Source organism: Cetorhinus maximus, chromosome 21 (genome assembly GCF_964194155.1).
Source record: "Cetorhinus maximus chromosome 21, sCetMax3.hap1.1, whole genome shotgun sequence".
Lineage (NCBI taxonomy): Eukaryota > Metazoa > Chordata > Chondrichthyes > Lamniformes > Cetorhinidae > Cetorhinus > Cetorhinus maximus.
The window spans coordinates 27,860,489-27,875,800 of NC_135899.1; the positions used below are offsets into that span (position 1 = coordinate 27,860,489).

The window sequence follows — 15,312 nt, forward strand, 5'->3', positions numbered from 1 at the left end:
TAGAAAGTACTTTTCGAATAAATTATCCTGAAAAGCTCCATTAGCTAATCATTCAGGCTACTTTTTTCCAATCTCATTTGTCAAAGCTACATGCAAACTAAAATCACCCATGATTATCAACACACCTTCCTCACAAGTCCCCTTTATTTATTTCTTTCTTAACACCCCATCCTACAGTTTGGTTACTGTTAGGAGACCTCTAAACTACTTCCACAAACAAGTGACTTCTTACCTTTCCTATTTCTTATCTCTACCCAAACTGATTCTACATCTTGATCTTTAAGACTGAAGTTGTCTCTCCCAATTATACTAATGTCATCCCTGATTAACAGAGCTACCCCTACACATTTTCCTGGCTTCATATCCTTCCCACATGTCAAATGCCTCTAAATAGTCAAGCCTCACTTTGCATCTGCATCTCTGTACTGGCTAACAGGTCAGGCATATTTTATTTCTATTTGAGCTGACAATTCATCCTTTTTGTTATGAATGCTTTGTGCATTCAGATATAGAGGCTTTGCGTTTTTGTCTTTCTTTATTATTTTCAAATGGTGAGACCATGTGTCCCATCTGCCTTCTCATGTGGATATAAATGATCCCATGGTGACTACTGAAAGAGGAGGAGATGGGAGTTATCCCCAGTGGCCTGGCCAATATTCATCCCCCAACCAACATCAGTGGGAAAAAAAATCTCAGTTTATCTGGTTGCTATCTCATCGCTGTTTGTGGTAAATTGCTGGGAACATATTGGTTGCCAGGTTTCCTTCTGCAATTACATATCAAAAATTATTCAATTGGCTGTGAAGCTTAATGTCATTGGACAGTTCTGGTCCCCATATTAGGAAAAAGATATCAAGGCACAGGGATGGCATGAGAGATTCACAATTGTAATAAGAGAAGTAGGAATTTAGGAAAATCTGAACAGCCTGGAGCTCTTTACCCCAGAGAACTAGAGGGTTACAAACATGAGATAGTCACTAATAATTCCAATAGAGAATTCAGGAGGAACTTCTTTATCCAGAGAGTGGTGAGAATGTGGAACCCGCGGCAACAAGGAGTGGTTGAGTGGAATATTGTGAATCCATTCAAGGGGAAGCTGGATAAACAGATGGTGGAGAAAAGAGCGGAAGGATATCTTGATGGTGCGAGATAAAGTAGGATGAGAGAAGACTTGTGCGGAACATAAAACTCTGCCAGGGACCCACTGGACCAACTGGCCTATTTCTGTAAATTCTCCGTGAAATGCCTAGGGACATCCTGATGTGGTAAAATGTGCTGTGCTTGGAAAAGCAAGATCTTTCAGGCGCCTCCAAAAAGGAGTAAGATAGCGGGGTGTCCTCAGCTGGCTGGGCCCGAAGCTCTGGACTTCCCTTTGAAGCGCAGCAGAGAACAGTTAACTGCCAAGCTTTCCTTCCAAATTCAAACCAGGCAGGCCAACTCTGACTGGTCATGGCATTGCCATGGGGAATAAACAGGAAATGCCTGATCCCCCAAACTTTTGTTAGGTTGGAAAAGGCGTGATGCGCGGACATGCTCCTTTTGTCCACAAGGGACAGGGCCCTGTATGTGAATATATATGGCTTCTAGTACGCGTACGTGAGCCATGTTGCTAGCCTGACTGTTAATGTTAAATTGGTTTTCAGTGTAATTCTTAGCACAATCAGGATTGTTCAGCAAGTGTTGTCCAATCACAGCATCACATCTAATGTTGAACACTATGTTTTGAGTTTTGAAAGCACGGTGTGGTTGGGTACAGTCAGAACTTTGCTTGTTACAAACAGCCGAACGGACATGCTGTTAAATACGATCCGCCAGTCATTGGGATGTACGGCCTATATACCTAGCATCACACCGGCACTGAATTGCATATGCCACGTTACTCATTTGTGTGATCGGCAGAATGTTTTTTTGACTTAAAGGCAGCATCCTGTTAGTGGAGAATACTACTCGTGTCGCTGCTGCATCATTGCAGTAAAAAACAGCTAGCTTCATCTGCTGCTCAGATTTTTGAGATGCCTTATCCTTCTGGTGTAATCTGAGGTAGACGTCACACTTTTCACAGCCGAAAGCTTACCGTGCAAGCTTGATGCTGGAATAGGGAGCATAGAAGCCACCCTGCAAGATGATGGCTACCTGATCAGATCATTGCTCGTTGTATTTCATGCAAACTCATGAATTGGCCTATGGCCGCCATCTTCAACCCTGAAAGGTGCAAAGCAGCAGGCGAACCTAGCCTTACACTCTGTTGCTATGCTGCAGAAACATGAGTGGTATTCTCCACTAACAGGGTGCTGCCATTAAGCAAAAATAAAACTGTTCAACCGATCACGCAAATGAATAATTTGACATATATGTTTCAGTGCTGGTGTGATGCCAAGAACGTAGGCCATATGTCCAAATGACAGGTGGAACATACTAACCAGCACGTCTCTTCAGCTGCTCACAACAGGCAAAGTGCTGACTGTACACAACCAGACTGTGCCTGCAAAACTCAAAACATAGCGTTCAACATTCTATGATTGGACAAAAATTACTAAACAATCCTCATCCTAAGGATTACACTGATAACCAACTTAAGGTAATCAGTTGGGCTCACAGTTTATCTCACTTATGCACGCTAGAAGCCACATATATTCACGCACCGAACTCTGTCCTTTGCAAACAGAAGGAGCATGTCCATGCATTATGCCTTTTCCAACTAAACAAAAGCTGAAGGGTCAGCCATTCCCTGGTTCATTCCTCATGGCAATGTCTTGACCAATCAGAGTCAATTGGCATAGAACATAGAAAATAGGAGCAGGGGTACGCCATTCGGCCCTTTGAACCTGCTCTGCCATTCATTATGATCGTGGCTGATCATCCAACTCAATAGCCTGCTCCCGCTTTCTCCCCATGCCCTTTGATCCCTTTCGCCTCAAGAGCTATATCTAACTCCTTCTTGAAAACATACAATGTTTTGGCCTCAACTACTTTCTATGGTAGCGAATTCCACAGGCTCACCACTCTCTGGGTGAAGAAATTTCTCCTCATCTCAGTCCTAAATGGTCTACCCCATATCCTCAGACTGTGACCCCAGGTTCTGGACTCCCCCAGTATAGGGAAGATGCTTCCTGCATCTACCCTGTTAGAATTTTATAGGTTTCTATGAGATCCTCCTTCATTCTTCTGAACTCCAGCGAATATAATCCTAATCGACTCAATCTCTCCTCATATGTCAGACCAGTCATCCCAGGAATCAGTCTGGTAAATCTACGCTGCACTACACAACATCCTCACTCAGATAAGGAGACCAAAACTGCACACAATATTCCAGGTCTGGTCTAACCAAGGCCCTTAATAATTGCAGCAAGACATCTCTGCTCCTGTATTCCAATTCTCTCACTATGAAGGTCAACGTACCATTTGCCTTCTTTACCGCCTGCTGCACCTGCATGCTTACCTTCAGCGACTGGTGTACGAGGACACCCAGGTGTCGGTGCACATTCCTCTTTCTCAATTTAAAGCCATTCAGATAATAATCTGCCTTCCTGTTTTTGCTACCAAAGTGGATAACCTCACATTTATCCACAGTATACCGCATCTGCCATACATTTGCCCACTCACTCAGCTTGTCCAAATCACACTGAAGCATCCTCCTCATGGCTCACCATCCCACCCAGCTTTGTGTCATCTGCAAATTTGGAGATATTACATTTAGTTCCCTCATCTAAATCATTAATATATATTGTGAACAGCTGGGGTCCCAGCACTGATCCCTGTGGTACCCTACTAGTTACTGCCTGCCATTCGGAAAATACCCATTTATTCCTACGCTTTGTTTCCTGTCTGCCAACCAGTTTTCTATGCATCTCAATACACTACACCCAGTCCCTCGCGCTTTAATTTTACACGCCAATCTCTTATGTGGGACTTTGTCGAAAGCCTTCTGAAAGTCCAAATAAGCCACATCCATTGGCTTTCCCTCATCAACTCTATGAGTTACATTCTCGAAAAGTTCCAGTAGATTTGTAAAGCATGATTTCCCTTCGTAAATTCATGCTGACTCTGTCCGATTATGCCACTGTTTTCCAAATGCTCAGATATTAAATCTTTTATAATGGACTCTAGAATGTCCCCACTACCGACGTCAGGCTGACTGGTCTATAATTCCCTGTTTTCTCTCTACCTCCCTTTTTAAATAGTGGGGTTACATTAGCTATTGTCTAATTAGTAGGAACTGCTCCAGAGTCTGTACAATCTCGGAAGATGACCACCAATACATCCACTATTTCTAGGGCCGCTTCCTTAAGTACTCTGGGAAGTAGATTATCAGGCCCTGGGGATTTATCGGCCTTCAATCCCATCAATTTCCCCAACACCATTTCCCTACTAATACTGATTTCTTTCAGTTCCTCCCTCTCACTAAACCCTGTGTTCCCCAACATTTCTGGTATGTTATTTGTGTCCTCCTTTGTGAAGACAGAACGAAAGTATGTATTTAGTTGATCAGCCATTTCTTTGTTCCCCAATATAAATTCCCCTGTTTCTGACTGTAAGGGGCCTACATTTTTCTTCACCGATCTTTTTCTCTTCACATACCTATAGAAACTTTTACAGTCAGTTTTTATGTTCCCCGCAAGCTTTCTCTCATACTCTATTTTCCCCGTCTTAATCAATCCCTTGGTCCTCCTTTGCTGAATTCTAAACTGCTCCCAATCCTCAGGTCTGTTGTCTTTTCAAGCCAATTTGTATCCTTGGATCTAATACTATCACTAATTTCCCTTGCAAGCTATGGTTTGGCCACCCTTCCTGTTTTAATTTTGTGCCAGACAGGAATAAACAATTGTTGCAGTTCACCCATGCGCTCTTTGAAAGTTTGCCATTGCCTATCCACCGTCATCCCCTTAAGGAACATCTCCCAATCCATCATAGCCAACTCGTGCCTCATACCACCATAGTTTCTTTTATTAAGATTCAGGACCCTAGTCTCAGAATCAATTATGTTGATTTGGCATGATTTGGCATGACATGGCATGATTTGAATTTGAAACAAAAGCTTGGCAGTTAACAGTTAACAACTTTCTGCGGCATTCTCCATGGCAACACCTCTACCAATCAGAGTCCACTTGCCAACCAAACACCACTGCCTTCTCATGCAGTATAAATTGTTGTTCCCTTTACTGTTGGTTTATCTAGCATGACTGTCCTGATGAGTATAAGACAAAAAGCTTTGCTAGTATGTCTTTTTTTCAGCAATACTATTAAAAATTATAGATTAGTTATAATCGGGGAACATTAATTATCTGAATATAGACTGAGGTAGTGATAGTATAAAGTGCAGGGAGGGACGAGAGTTCTTAGAGTGTGCTCAAGATAATTTTTGGCAGCAGTGTATTTCCAGCCCAATGAGAAAGGAGGCATTGCAGGACTTAGTTCTTGGAAATGAGATGGGCCAAGTAGATTAAGTATCACTAGGAGAATATTCAGGTGTCATTGTATCATAAGGTTTCAGTTGGCTATTGGAAAGAACATGGAGTGATCTGCACTGACAATAATGAAGTGGGGGAAAACCAACTTCAATCATGTATGAATGGTTCTGGCCCGGATAAATTGGAATCAAACCTGTGACTCAACAATGGGCTGCCTTTAAGGAAAAATATTTCAAGTGCGCCAAGGTATATTCCAACAAATTGGAAAGGTAGGGCAAACAAATCCAGAACTGCCTGGATGACAAAAGACATTGAGATTAAGATGAAAAAGATGGAATGTGCTTATGACGGATAATGCAATTGAGAACCATGCCAAATATAGAAGGTTCACAAGGGAATAAATAAAAAAACAAGGAGCAAAGAGAGTATGGGAACACAATCCAAAATGTCTTCTATCGGCATATAAATAATTAAAGGGTGGAAAAGGGAGGATTGGAGCTGATTAGGGACCAAAGAGGGGATTTTTTTTCACGGAATCGTGGCTAAGCTACTAAATGAATACTTTGCATCTGTCTTTGGCAATGAAGAAGATCCGTCCAGGTCATGGTGAATGAGGAGGTAGTTCAGACACTTGAAGGATTTAAAATAGATCAGGAGGAGAAATTGGAAAGGATGTTCGTACTTAAAGATGGTAGGCACTAGGACTGGATGGAATGCATCCAAGGGTACTGATGGAAGTGAGAGTGGGAATTGCAGAGGGACTGAACGTAATTTCCCAATTTCCTTAGACACAGGAGTGGTGCCAGAGAACCTGAAAATTGTGAATTTTACACCCTTGTTCAAAAAAGAGTGTAAAGATAAGACCAGCAACTAAATGCCAGTCAGTTTAACCTCAATGGTGGGGATGCTTTTAGAAACAATAATTCAGGACAAAATTAATAGTCTCTTGGGAAAATGTGTGTTCATTAATGAGAGCCAATATGCAATTGTTAAGGGGAAATAATGTTTAAATAAGTTGCTTAAGTGTTTTTATGAGATAACAAAGAGGGTTGATGAGGGTAATGCTGTCAACGTGGTGTACATGGACTTTCAAAAGGCACTTGATAAAGTGACTAGGAACAGACTTGCAAACAAAGATAGAACTCATGAAGAAAAGGGACAGTAATAACAAGGATATGGGATTGGTTGAGTGACAAGAAGCAAAGTGCAATGGTGAACAGTTTTCTTTTCAGACTGGAGGAAGGTTTGTAGTGGATATTCCCGGAGATTGGTATTAGGACGCTTGGTCTTTCAGATATATCTTAATTACCTGGACATTGTCCAGGGCACAATTCCAAAATTTTCAGATGAAACAAAACTTGGAGGTATTGTGAACCATGAGGAGGGTATTGTAGAACTTCAAACTGATATAGACAGGATGGTTAAAACTACAGGCAAATAACATACTGTTTGATATGACCTGCCATTCTTTGGGACATACGGCCTACATACCTAGAATTACAGTGGCACTGAAATTCATATCTCACATTACTCATTTGTGCGATAGGCAAAACTTCTTTTTGGCTTGTCGGCAGCATCCTGTTAGTGGACAATAACACTCATGTTGCTGCTGCATGGTAGCAGCGTGAAGCAGCTAGCTTCACCTGTTGCTCAAATGTTTGAGATACCTCGCCCTTCCAGGGTAACCTGAGGTAGACTGGGCACTTTCCAGGGAGAAAAGTGACAGCCTTAGGCCCATTCGTGAGTTTGCATGACATACAGTGCAATATATCTGATCAGGAAACTGTTATCCTGTTGGAATAAATATTAGATTCATGAACTGGAATCACTGGGACCTGCTTCTGGGCTGCTCTCAGTTGTTTTGTTTATTAATTAATCGAATAATTGATGTAACCGGATATTTCACCGCTCTCTTGATCTGCTCCCTGAACTTGGATTGAGTCACCCCGTAAATAAATGTGTTCGTGCAACAATTTAAATCTACAAGCATAAACCTAACTTCTCGAAAGCTAAATATAGGATCATTGTAATCTTTGGGATTAATTCCTGTAATGTGAAAATATAAGAAATCTAAAACATATAAAAACCACAAAAGTATGAAGCTGACGGATATGGTGAAGAGTAAAATCATAGACTTCCTTCTGCTCTCCATCTCTGGGTCACTGTGATTCTCTCCCGTGCTCTGACCCCTCAGTTCTTTACGGACGCGACTGGTCACTAAAATGTATCTGACTGTCAGAGCGTTGAGCAACAGAATTAAAGCATACGGGAGCAATGGGGTTAAAACCTTATCAAACCAGTCAAATCCCACCCATCCGGGATCAGTATAGTAGCTTGGCTTGAAATTACAGAACCAGGGAACATTGTCAATTATCTCTTCAGGTTCAAATGTAAAGTAGAAAGGAATGTTTTTTAAACAGAGCAGAATGCAGGTTGTTGATAGAACCACAGTCGCAGTTTTCTCGGTGCAATATTTTGTTCTCAGCTTCTGGCAACAAATGGCCACAAAACGATCAAAGGAGAAAGTGACAGTGAACCAGACAGAACATTCTGAGGTTGCATAAAGCAGGTAAATTGTAATACGACACACATGGGTGATGTCCAGGAAAGATACTGGGAAATAATGAAAACCGATCTGCCACAGTATGACTCCAGTGATCGTGACCAGTAGGTCTGCCGTTGCCATGGCCACCAGGTAGCGAGTGGTGCAGGTGGAGAGGCCGCACTTTCCCCGGGACAGGATCACAATCGCCACTAAATTAACTGCATGTGAGAGAGAGGGAGAGAGAAAAGATAAGAGACTGGAACTTACTGATCAAACATTCTCCTCTTCAGAAAGTTGAGGTCATGTCAGGGTTAAAATGTCAAAAAACACATTATCCCGAACCCAACCTAACCTTGCCCACTTCTGGGTTTAACAGAGCCGGGACAGGTGGTGAGCACTCAATCCACTTCAATATTTTCATGAGGCCGAAAGCTTACAATTTCAGATTTCTTGCAGGTTTAACTGATTGTGGCCTCCAGGCCTTGGGCAATGCCACAGTTGAAATACAGATGAGGACACCTTCAAGAAGGTAAGTGCCTTCACAGCAATGCTGGTGGATCAGGACGTTTAAGGCTCCATGGGCCCCAACCCCACCCTCTCTCGCAGAAAGAGTCCTGTGGTCAGGGCTCAAACCCTGAAGAATCAGACAGCCCCGACCCCTACCCATGTGGGGTTTGCGCTGAGCTGCTCTTGCAGACTGCTCCAGGTCAAACCTGCCAATCAGGCTGATTTGTGGACTGGGAGCCTGTCAAGGATTAAAGCAGCACACTGCAGACAGATTAATGATAATCCCTGGACTGGCATCTCTAAGGAAGTGTATTTTCTTTGCATAATTTTGCAGGGAATTTCACTCGGGTGTCAACTTGTTTTTGGAATTTCTACTAGTATCACATAATTGTGTGTAAGGCTGTTCCTAACAAACTAAATTTCACTGCTCTGAATTCTGTCCTTTCACTGAGTAAAGGATCTGTTCCTTCCCTTGTAATCAAATTAGAATGGTTATTTATTTTTCAAAAACACCATAGCACATGGGGAAATCTGGCTTTTCAGCTTTCCCATGATAATTGCCCCCTCCCTATCTACCATGGTGGGATTTGAACCCATGGCCCCTAGAGCAACACCCTGGGTCTGTGGGTAACCAGTCCAGTGACAATTTTATTTTCTTGAAGCTTTTTGTCTTGCCCTCATCAGGGCACTTTGCAAGAAAATAACCAATGTCATCGGAGTCCTGTAGTGGGATTTCAACCTGTGTCCACAGAGCCTGGGCCTACTCGATTGCCAGTCCAGGGACATTACCACTGCACCACCATCTCACACCATTAAACATACACAGAACTTTGGTTAAAATATAATTGACGCACTGTGTACAGTTTTGGTCTCCATATTACAGAAAGAGTTCCGAGGCACCAAAGAAATGTGCAAAAATATTTTTACAAAGCTGATATGGGAACTGAGAGATTATAACTGTCCAGTCAGAAGGAACAGGTCTGCGCTCTTTTCTTTAGGAAGGAGAAGGCTCAGGGCAGACCTAACAGAAGCTGCTGAAATTATAAATGGTTTTGATGCGGTCGACATAAAGTGGTCCCAGTCGGTGGGGGCTCTGTAATTAAAGATCACCAACATAAGGTCATCACTCATAAATGCAAGGAGACATTCAGGAGAAACGTCTTTAATCAGAGAATGGTTAGAATGTGGGAATTCACTGCATCTTGGAGCAGTTAAGGGGGACGGCACAGATTTGTTTAAAGCGAAACGAGTTAAGGACATGAGGTAGAAAACAGTAGGTGGTCATGCTGGTCGAGTGAGATGAACAGGGATGGGAGAAGGGTCATGTGGAGCACAAATGCTGACAGAAACTATTGGGACCAAATGGTCTGTTTCTGTGCTGTAAACTCAATGTGCTTCTATGTAACTTGGGTATTAATCGCAGGCATCAGTGTTAAATTTTTTATAGTCAGTGGGTGAAGGGGGAGATGGGAAGTCAATCGTCGCTCAGTTTTCAGATATGTTCACATGGTGAGACATGACAAATGTATAGCTGCTCAAACCATAAGCTGCTCAAGTGTCAGGAAGTTTATCTTTATATTCTTTTAGACAAATAAACCAGCTGACTAAACCTCTTAAAGGGGCACTGCAACAAGAAAACACAAGTTTTAACGGAAACTTAACAAATTAAATTCAAATGTTACTTCCAGAGCTGATAATGCACTCCAGCCCCTGCAGCACCCAGCGTCACGAGTGTCGCTTTATAACCTTTTAAGCAAAACAAAAATCAACAAATTAAACTAAAAATCAATAAATCAGAGTGGCTGACAGCTCGGAGGGGGTGAAGCTTGGAGGGGGCGACAGCCCTGGTGGGGCACTGTAAATAAAGCGACAAATGTGAAAGGAAGCTTACAATATTAAATCATTTCCTAGGGTAATGATGCCGCCCCCCCGCCATGGTGCCCACCAATCGCAGATGGCTTCTCGTGTACCGGTGGACACCGTGTGCTCTCTCTCCAGGGCCACCTGGTCGTGAACATAGCCATGGTAGAGGTGCAGACAGTCAGGCTGGACCCCCTCGACCGCCCGCAAGTGTCTCTTTATAGGTGCACAAGAAATTATACAATGAGAGCCCAACCCGCACCCCTCCTACCCCGACAAAATGTCCACTTTTAACTCTAACTTATCAGTTACCATCAGTTCTTTCAAAGCACTACAGACACTGAAATGGTTTACTTATTGAAGCAGTGCATTATTTACGTCATTATCAACAGTTTAATAATGTTAATATTTATTGCCCCAGGATTGATTTCTGTTTCATGAAAATCCATATCTCTGTTCTTCAGTTTTTTCTCATGGGATGTGGGCGTTGCTGGCTGGGCCAGCATTTATTGCCCATCCCTAATTGCCCTTGAGAAGGTGCTGGTAAGCCACCCCTTGAACTGCAGCAGTCCATGTGATGTAGGTACACCCACAGTGCTATTAGGAAGAGAGTTCCAGGATTTTGACCCAGTGACAGTGAAGGAACAGCGATATATTTCCAAGTCAGGATGGTGAGTGACTTGGAGGGGAACTTCCAGGTGGTGGTATTCCCATGTGTCTGCTGCCCTTTTCAGTCTAGGTGGTAGAGGTTGTGGGTTTGGAAGATGCTGTCTAAGGAGGCTTGGTGAATTCTTGCAGTGCATCTTGTAAATGGTATACACTGCTGCTACTGTGCGTCGGTGGTGGAGGGAGTGAATGTTTATGGATGTGGTGCCAATCAAGTGGCGGCTTTGTCCTGGATAGTGTCCAACTTCTCGAGTGCTGTTGGAACTGAATTGATCCAGGCAAGCGGAGAGTATTCCATCACACTCCTGGCTTGTGCCTTGTAGATGGTGGACAGGTGTTGGGGAGTCAGGAGGTGACTTACTTGCCGCAGGATTTCTAGCCTCTTAGCTGCTCTTGGCGCCACTGTGCTATACTAGCCCAGTTCAGTTTCTGGTCAATGGTAACCCCCGGGGTGTTGATAGTGGGGGATTCAACAATGCTCATGCCATTGAATGTAAAGGGGCAATGTTCAGATTCTTTCTCCTTCGAGATGGTCATTGCCTGGCACTTGTGTGGCGCGAATGTTACTTGCCACTTGTCAGCCCAAGCCTGGATATTGTCCAGGTTTTGCTGTATGTGGACATGGACTGCTTCAGTAACTGAGGAGTTGCGAATGCTGCTGAGTATTGTACAATCATCAGCGAACATCCCCACTTCTGTCCTTATGATGGAAGGAAGGTCATTGATGAAGCAGCTGAGATGATTGACCTCCAACAACCATACCACCTTCCTTTGTGCTCGGTATGACTCCAAACAGCAGAGTTTTCTCCGGATTCCCATTGACTCCAGTTTTGCTAGGGCTCCTTGATGCTACACTTGGTCAAACGCTGCCTTGACATGAAGGGCAGCCACTCTCACCTCCAGGGGATACACCTCACTGAGCTAAGACCAGAGGTCAGTGTAGGTTACTTGTGTTGAGACTCTGACTCATAGATCATTACTCGTCTGTCAAACATTAATCATTCACACAAGTGGACAATTCAATAATCCCAATCCAATATTCAGACCCTGTAATAGACAGACCATAAAAAGACAACACTCATGACCCACAGATTCTTTGGACCGTTTTGGAGTAATGTGATTAATCAGCCACAAAACAACTCCTTTTTTTAAAAAATAAAAGCAAAAAACTGTGGATGCTGGAAATCCAAAACAAAAATAAAAATACCTGGAAAAACTCAGCAGGTCTGTGCAGAGAGGAGCACAGTTAACGTTTCGAGTCCGTATGACTCTTCAACAGAACTAAGGAAAAATAGAAAAGAGTTGAAATATAAGCTGGTTTAAGGGGGTGGGTGGGACAGGTAGAGCTGGATAGAGGGCCAGTGATGGGTGGAGATAGCCAAAAGGTGTCATAGACAAAAGGACAAAGAGGTGTTGAAGGTGGTGATATTATCTAAGGAATGTGCTAATAGGTGACATTAAGGGTAGAAAACAGGACGAGCAAGGTACAGATAGCCCTAGTGGGGGTGGGGTGGGGGGAAGGGATCAAAATAGGCTAAAAGGTAGAGATAAAACATTGGATGGAAATACATTTAAAAATAATGGAAATAGGTGGGAAAAGAAAAATCTATGTAAAAAAGGGGATCAGAAAGGGGCTGGGGATGGAGGAGAGAGTTCATGATCTAAAATTGTTGAACTCAATATTCAGTCCGGAAGGCTGTAAAGTGCCTAGTTGGAAGATGCGGTGCTGTTCCTCCAGTTTGCATTGAGCTTCCCTGGAACAATGCAGCAGGCCAAGGATGGACATGTGGGCATGAGAGCAGGGTGGAGTGTTGAAATGGCAAGCGACAGGGAGGTCTGGGTCATGCTTGCAGACAGACCAAAGGGTTTTTGTTTACATTAATTATACACAGAGCAAGAGTCGGCTTATTCAAAGTATTTGAATACAACAATATTGTTGTCCTGTTGTTTACTTGTCAGTGAATAGTTAGCATCTGTTTCTGTTGAGGCAGTTCAGTAGGAGTCAGAACACTATCAATACATTTCACTTTCTACACTCACTCACATCCATCACCAATTACGTCATTAAATGCCAAGAAAGCTCCAAGGAGTGAAGAGATCTGTCACTTCAAAAAGTAATTTAAAAAACAGAACTAATTTGTTCCACTCCGGTTAGTGACCCATACTCAGTACAATTCTACAGTGACAGATACTACCATTAATACATGGTCACCGAGGTCAGGAGTTCCACTCCAGTTAGTGACCCACACGCAATACAATTCTACAGTGACAGATACTCCCATTAATACATGGTCAGCGAGACTCTGTTATCATAGATCATTACTTGTCTGTCAAACATTAATCATTTACACAAGTGGACGATTCAATAATCATATCCCCACCACTTGTTTGCCTATAAATTCCTGCAAGATGCAAATATTTCCCTTACACCCCTGGCTCCCTTGTGATATTCGAATAAATTCTCAACTTATCAAAAAATGCAAATGTTCGATCTAGCCTATTTACTTACACCTCAACTTAACACCTCTATCCTTTTCATGTTTCCAAAGCCCTAGACAATCTAACTCCTATCAAACTCTTGCCCCCACACTCAGTACAATTCTACAGTGACAGATACTTCCATTAATATATGGTCACTGTAGTCAGGAGCTCCACTCCGGTTAGTGACCCACACTCAGTACAATTCTACAGTGACAGACACTTCCATTAATATATGGTCACTGTAGTCAGGAGCTCCACTCCGGTTAGTGACCCACACTCAGTACAATTCTACAGTGACAGACACTTCCATTAATATATGGTCACTGTAGTCAGGAGCTCCACTCCGGTTAGTGACCCACACTCAGTACAATTCTACAGTGACAGACACTCCCATTAATATATGGTCACTGTAGTCAGGAGCTCCACTCCGGTTAGTGACCCACACTCAGTACAATTCTACAGTGACAGACACTCCCATTAATATATGGTCACTGTAGTCAGGAGCTCCACTCCGGTTAGTGACCCACACTCAGTACAATTCTACAGTGACAGACACTCCCATTAATATATGGTCACTGTAGTCAGGAGCTCCACTCCGGTTAGTGACCCACACTCAGTACAATTCTACAGTGACAGACACTCCCATTAATATATGGTCACTGTAGTCAGGAGCTCCACTCCGGTTAGTGACCCACACTCAGTACAATTCTACAGTGACAGGCACTCCCATTAATATATGGTCACTGTAGTCAGGAGCTCCACTCCGGTTAGTGACCCACACTCAGTGCAATACTACAGTGACAAATACTCCCAGTAATAGCTTCTCCTTGAGAGTTGACTGTACTGAGGTCGGATTCAGCTGTACACAACAACACTCACTGATGTCAGGAGTTCCACTCCAGTTAGTGACTCACACTCAATACAATTCTACAGTGACAGATACTCCTATTAATACATGGTCAGCAAGGTCAGAAGTTCCACTCCGGTTAGTGGCCCTGTTATGGCCACAGCCGGTGTTAATTGCTGTGCAAACCAATCCCAGACGGAAATTGCTAAAGGAAAATACTTGATAATTCAGCAACTCTGAGAGTTACAAACATCTTTATTTTTAGTTGAGGTAATAGAATAAAAACACACAAGGTGATTCAGGGCATTTGACATAATAAAATGTTATCACAGGTCGGTTGTCTGTTTCACAGTGACCACTAAATCAACATGTAACATTATCAGTCACAGAGTAAAGCCAGAGACCAGCTATCGCACAGATTTATTGAACTTCAATGATCATAGTCACTTACCAGGGACACCAATGGCTGCAAGGATCACATAGTATATTTTTGTGATACTGTGAACTGTTGCCATACTTTCCTATGTGAGACAATCTCTCTGAATTAAACTCTGAGGTGATACATTGTCAGAGCCTTTAGTTTATATTCTGTGGGATCTCCATGAGGACCTCATGCATGCAACATCATTCAACTTTGTTTCTCTACTTCAAAAAAAACAAGCAAACAGATTGCGACAGTCGAGTTAACTCCCTGATGTAATAGGATATATTTAGAACTGAGATTGAATTGCAAAACCCTAGAGACTGAACAATTTTGACCACATTAATTAACTATTGAAAATTGGAAGCTGTATTCTCCCAGCAATGGTGTTGATCATTCAAACACCATCGGGCCCATCTCTAGATCTCACACAGTTTCAGTGATCACTTCACTCTGCTGTGTCCATTCAGTAATTACATTACAAATTTGATCTGCCTTCGCAGGGCTGCTCTACTGCACTCTGGGGTATGGCTGCCCTCTTTAACTGTGACCATCCTGTTCAATAATTAAGTGGGCC

At 42.9% G+C, this 15,312-nt stretch overlaps 1 protein-coding gene across 1 annotated transcript; it reads right to left on the minus strand.

Moving 5' to 3' along the window:
- Positions 1-7,260: 7,260 nt before the first annotated feature.
- On the minus strand, positions 7,261-14,958 carry LOC144695381 (putative G-protein coupled receptor 139). The gene is made up of 2 exons (XM_078566275.1): positions 14,766-14,958; positions 7,261-8,171 (listed from the first exon to the last, which is right to left on the minus strand). The coding sequence occupies exons 1-2, from the start codon at positions 14,827-14,829 to the stop codon at positions 7,261-7,263; spliced, it is 975 nt and encodes a 324-aa protein (XP_078422401.1). The 5' UTR covers positions 14,830-14,958.
- Positions 14,959-15,312: the final 354 nt, after the last annotated feature.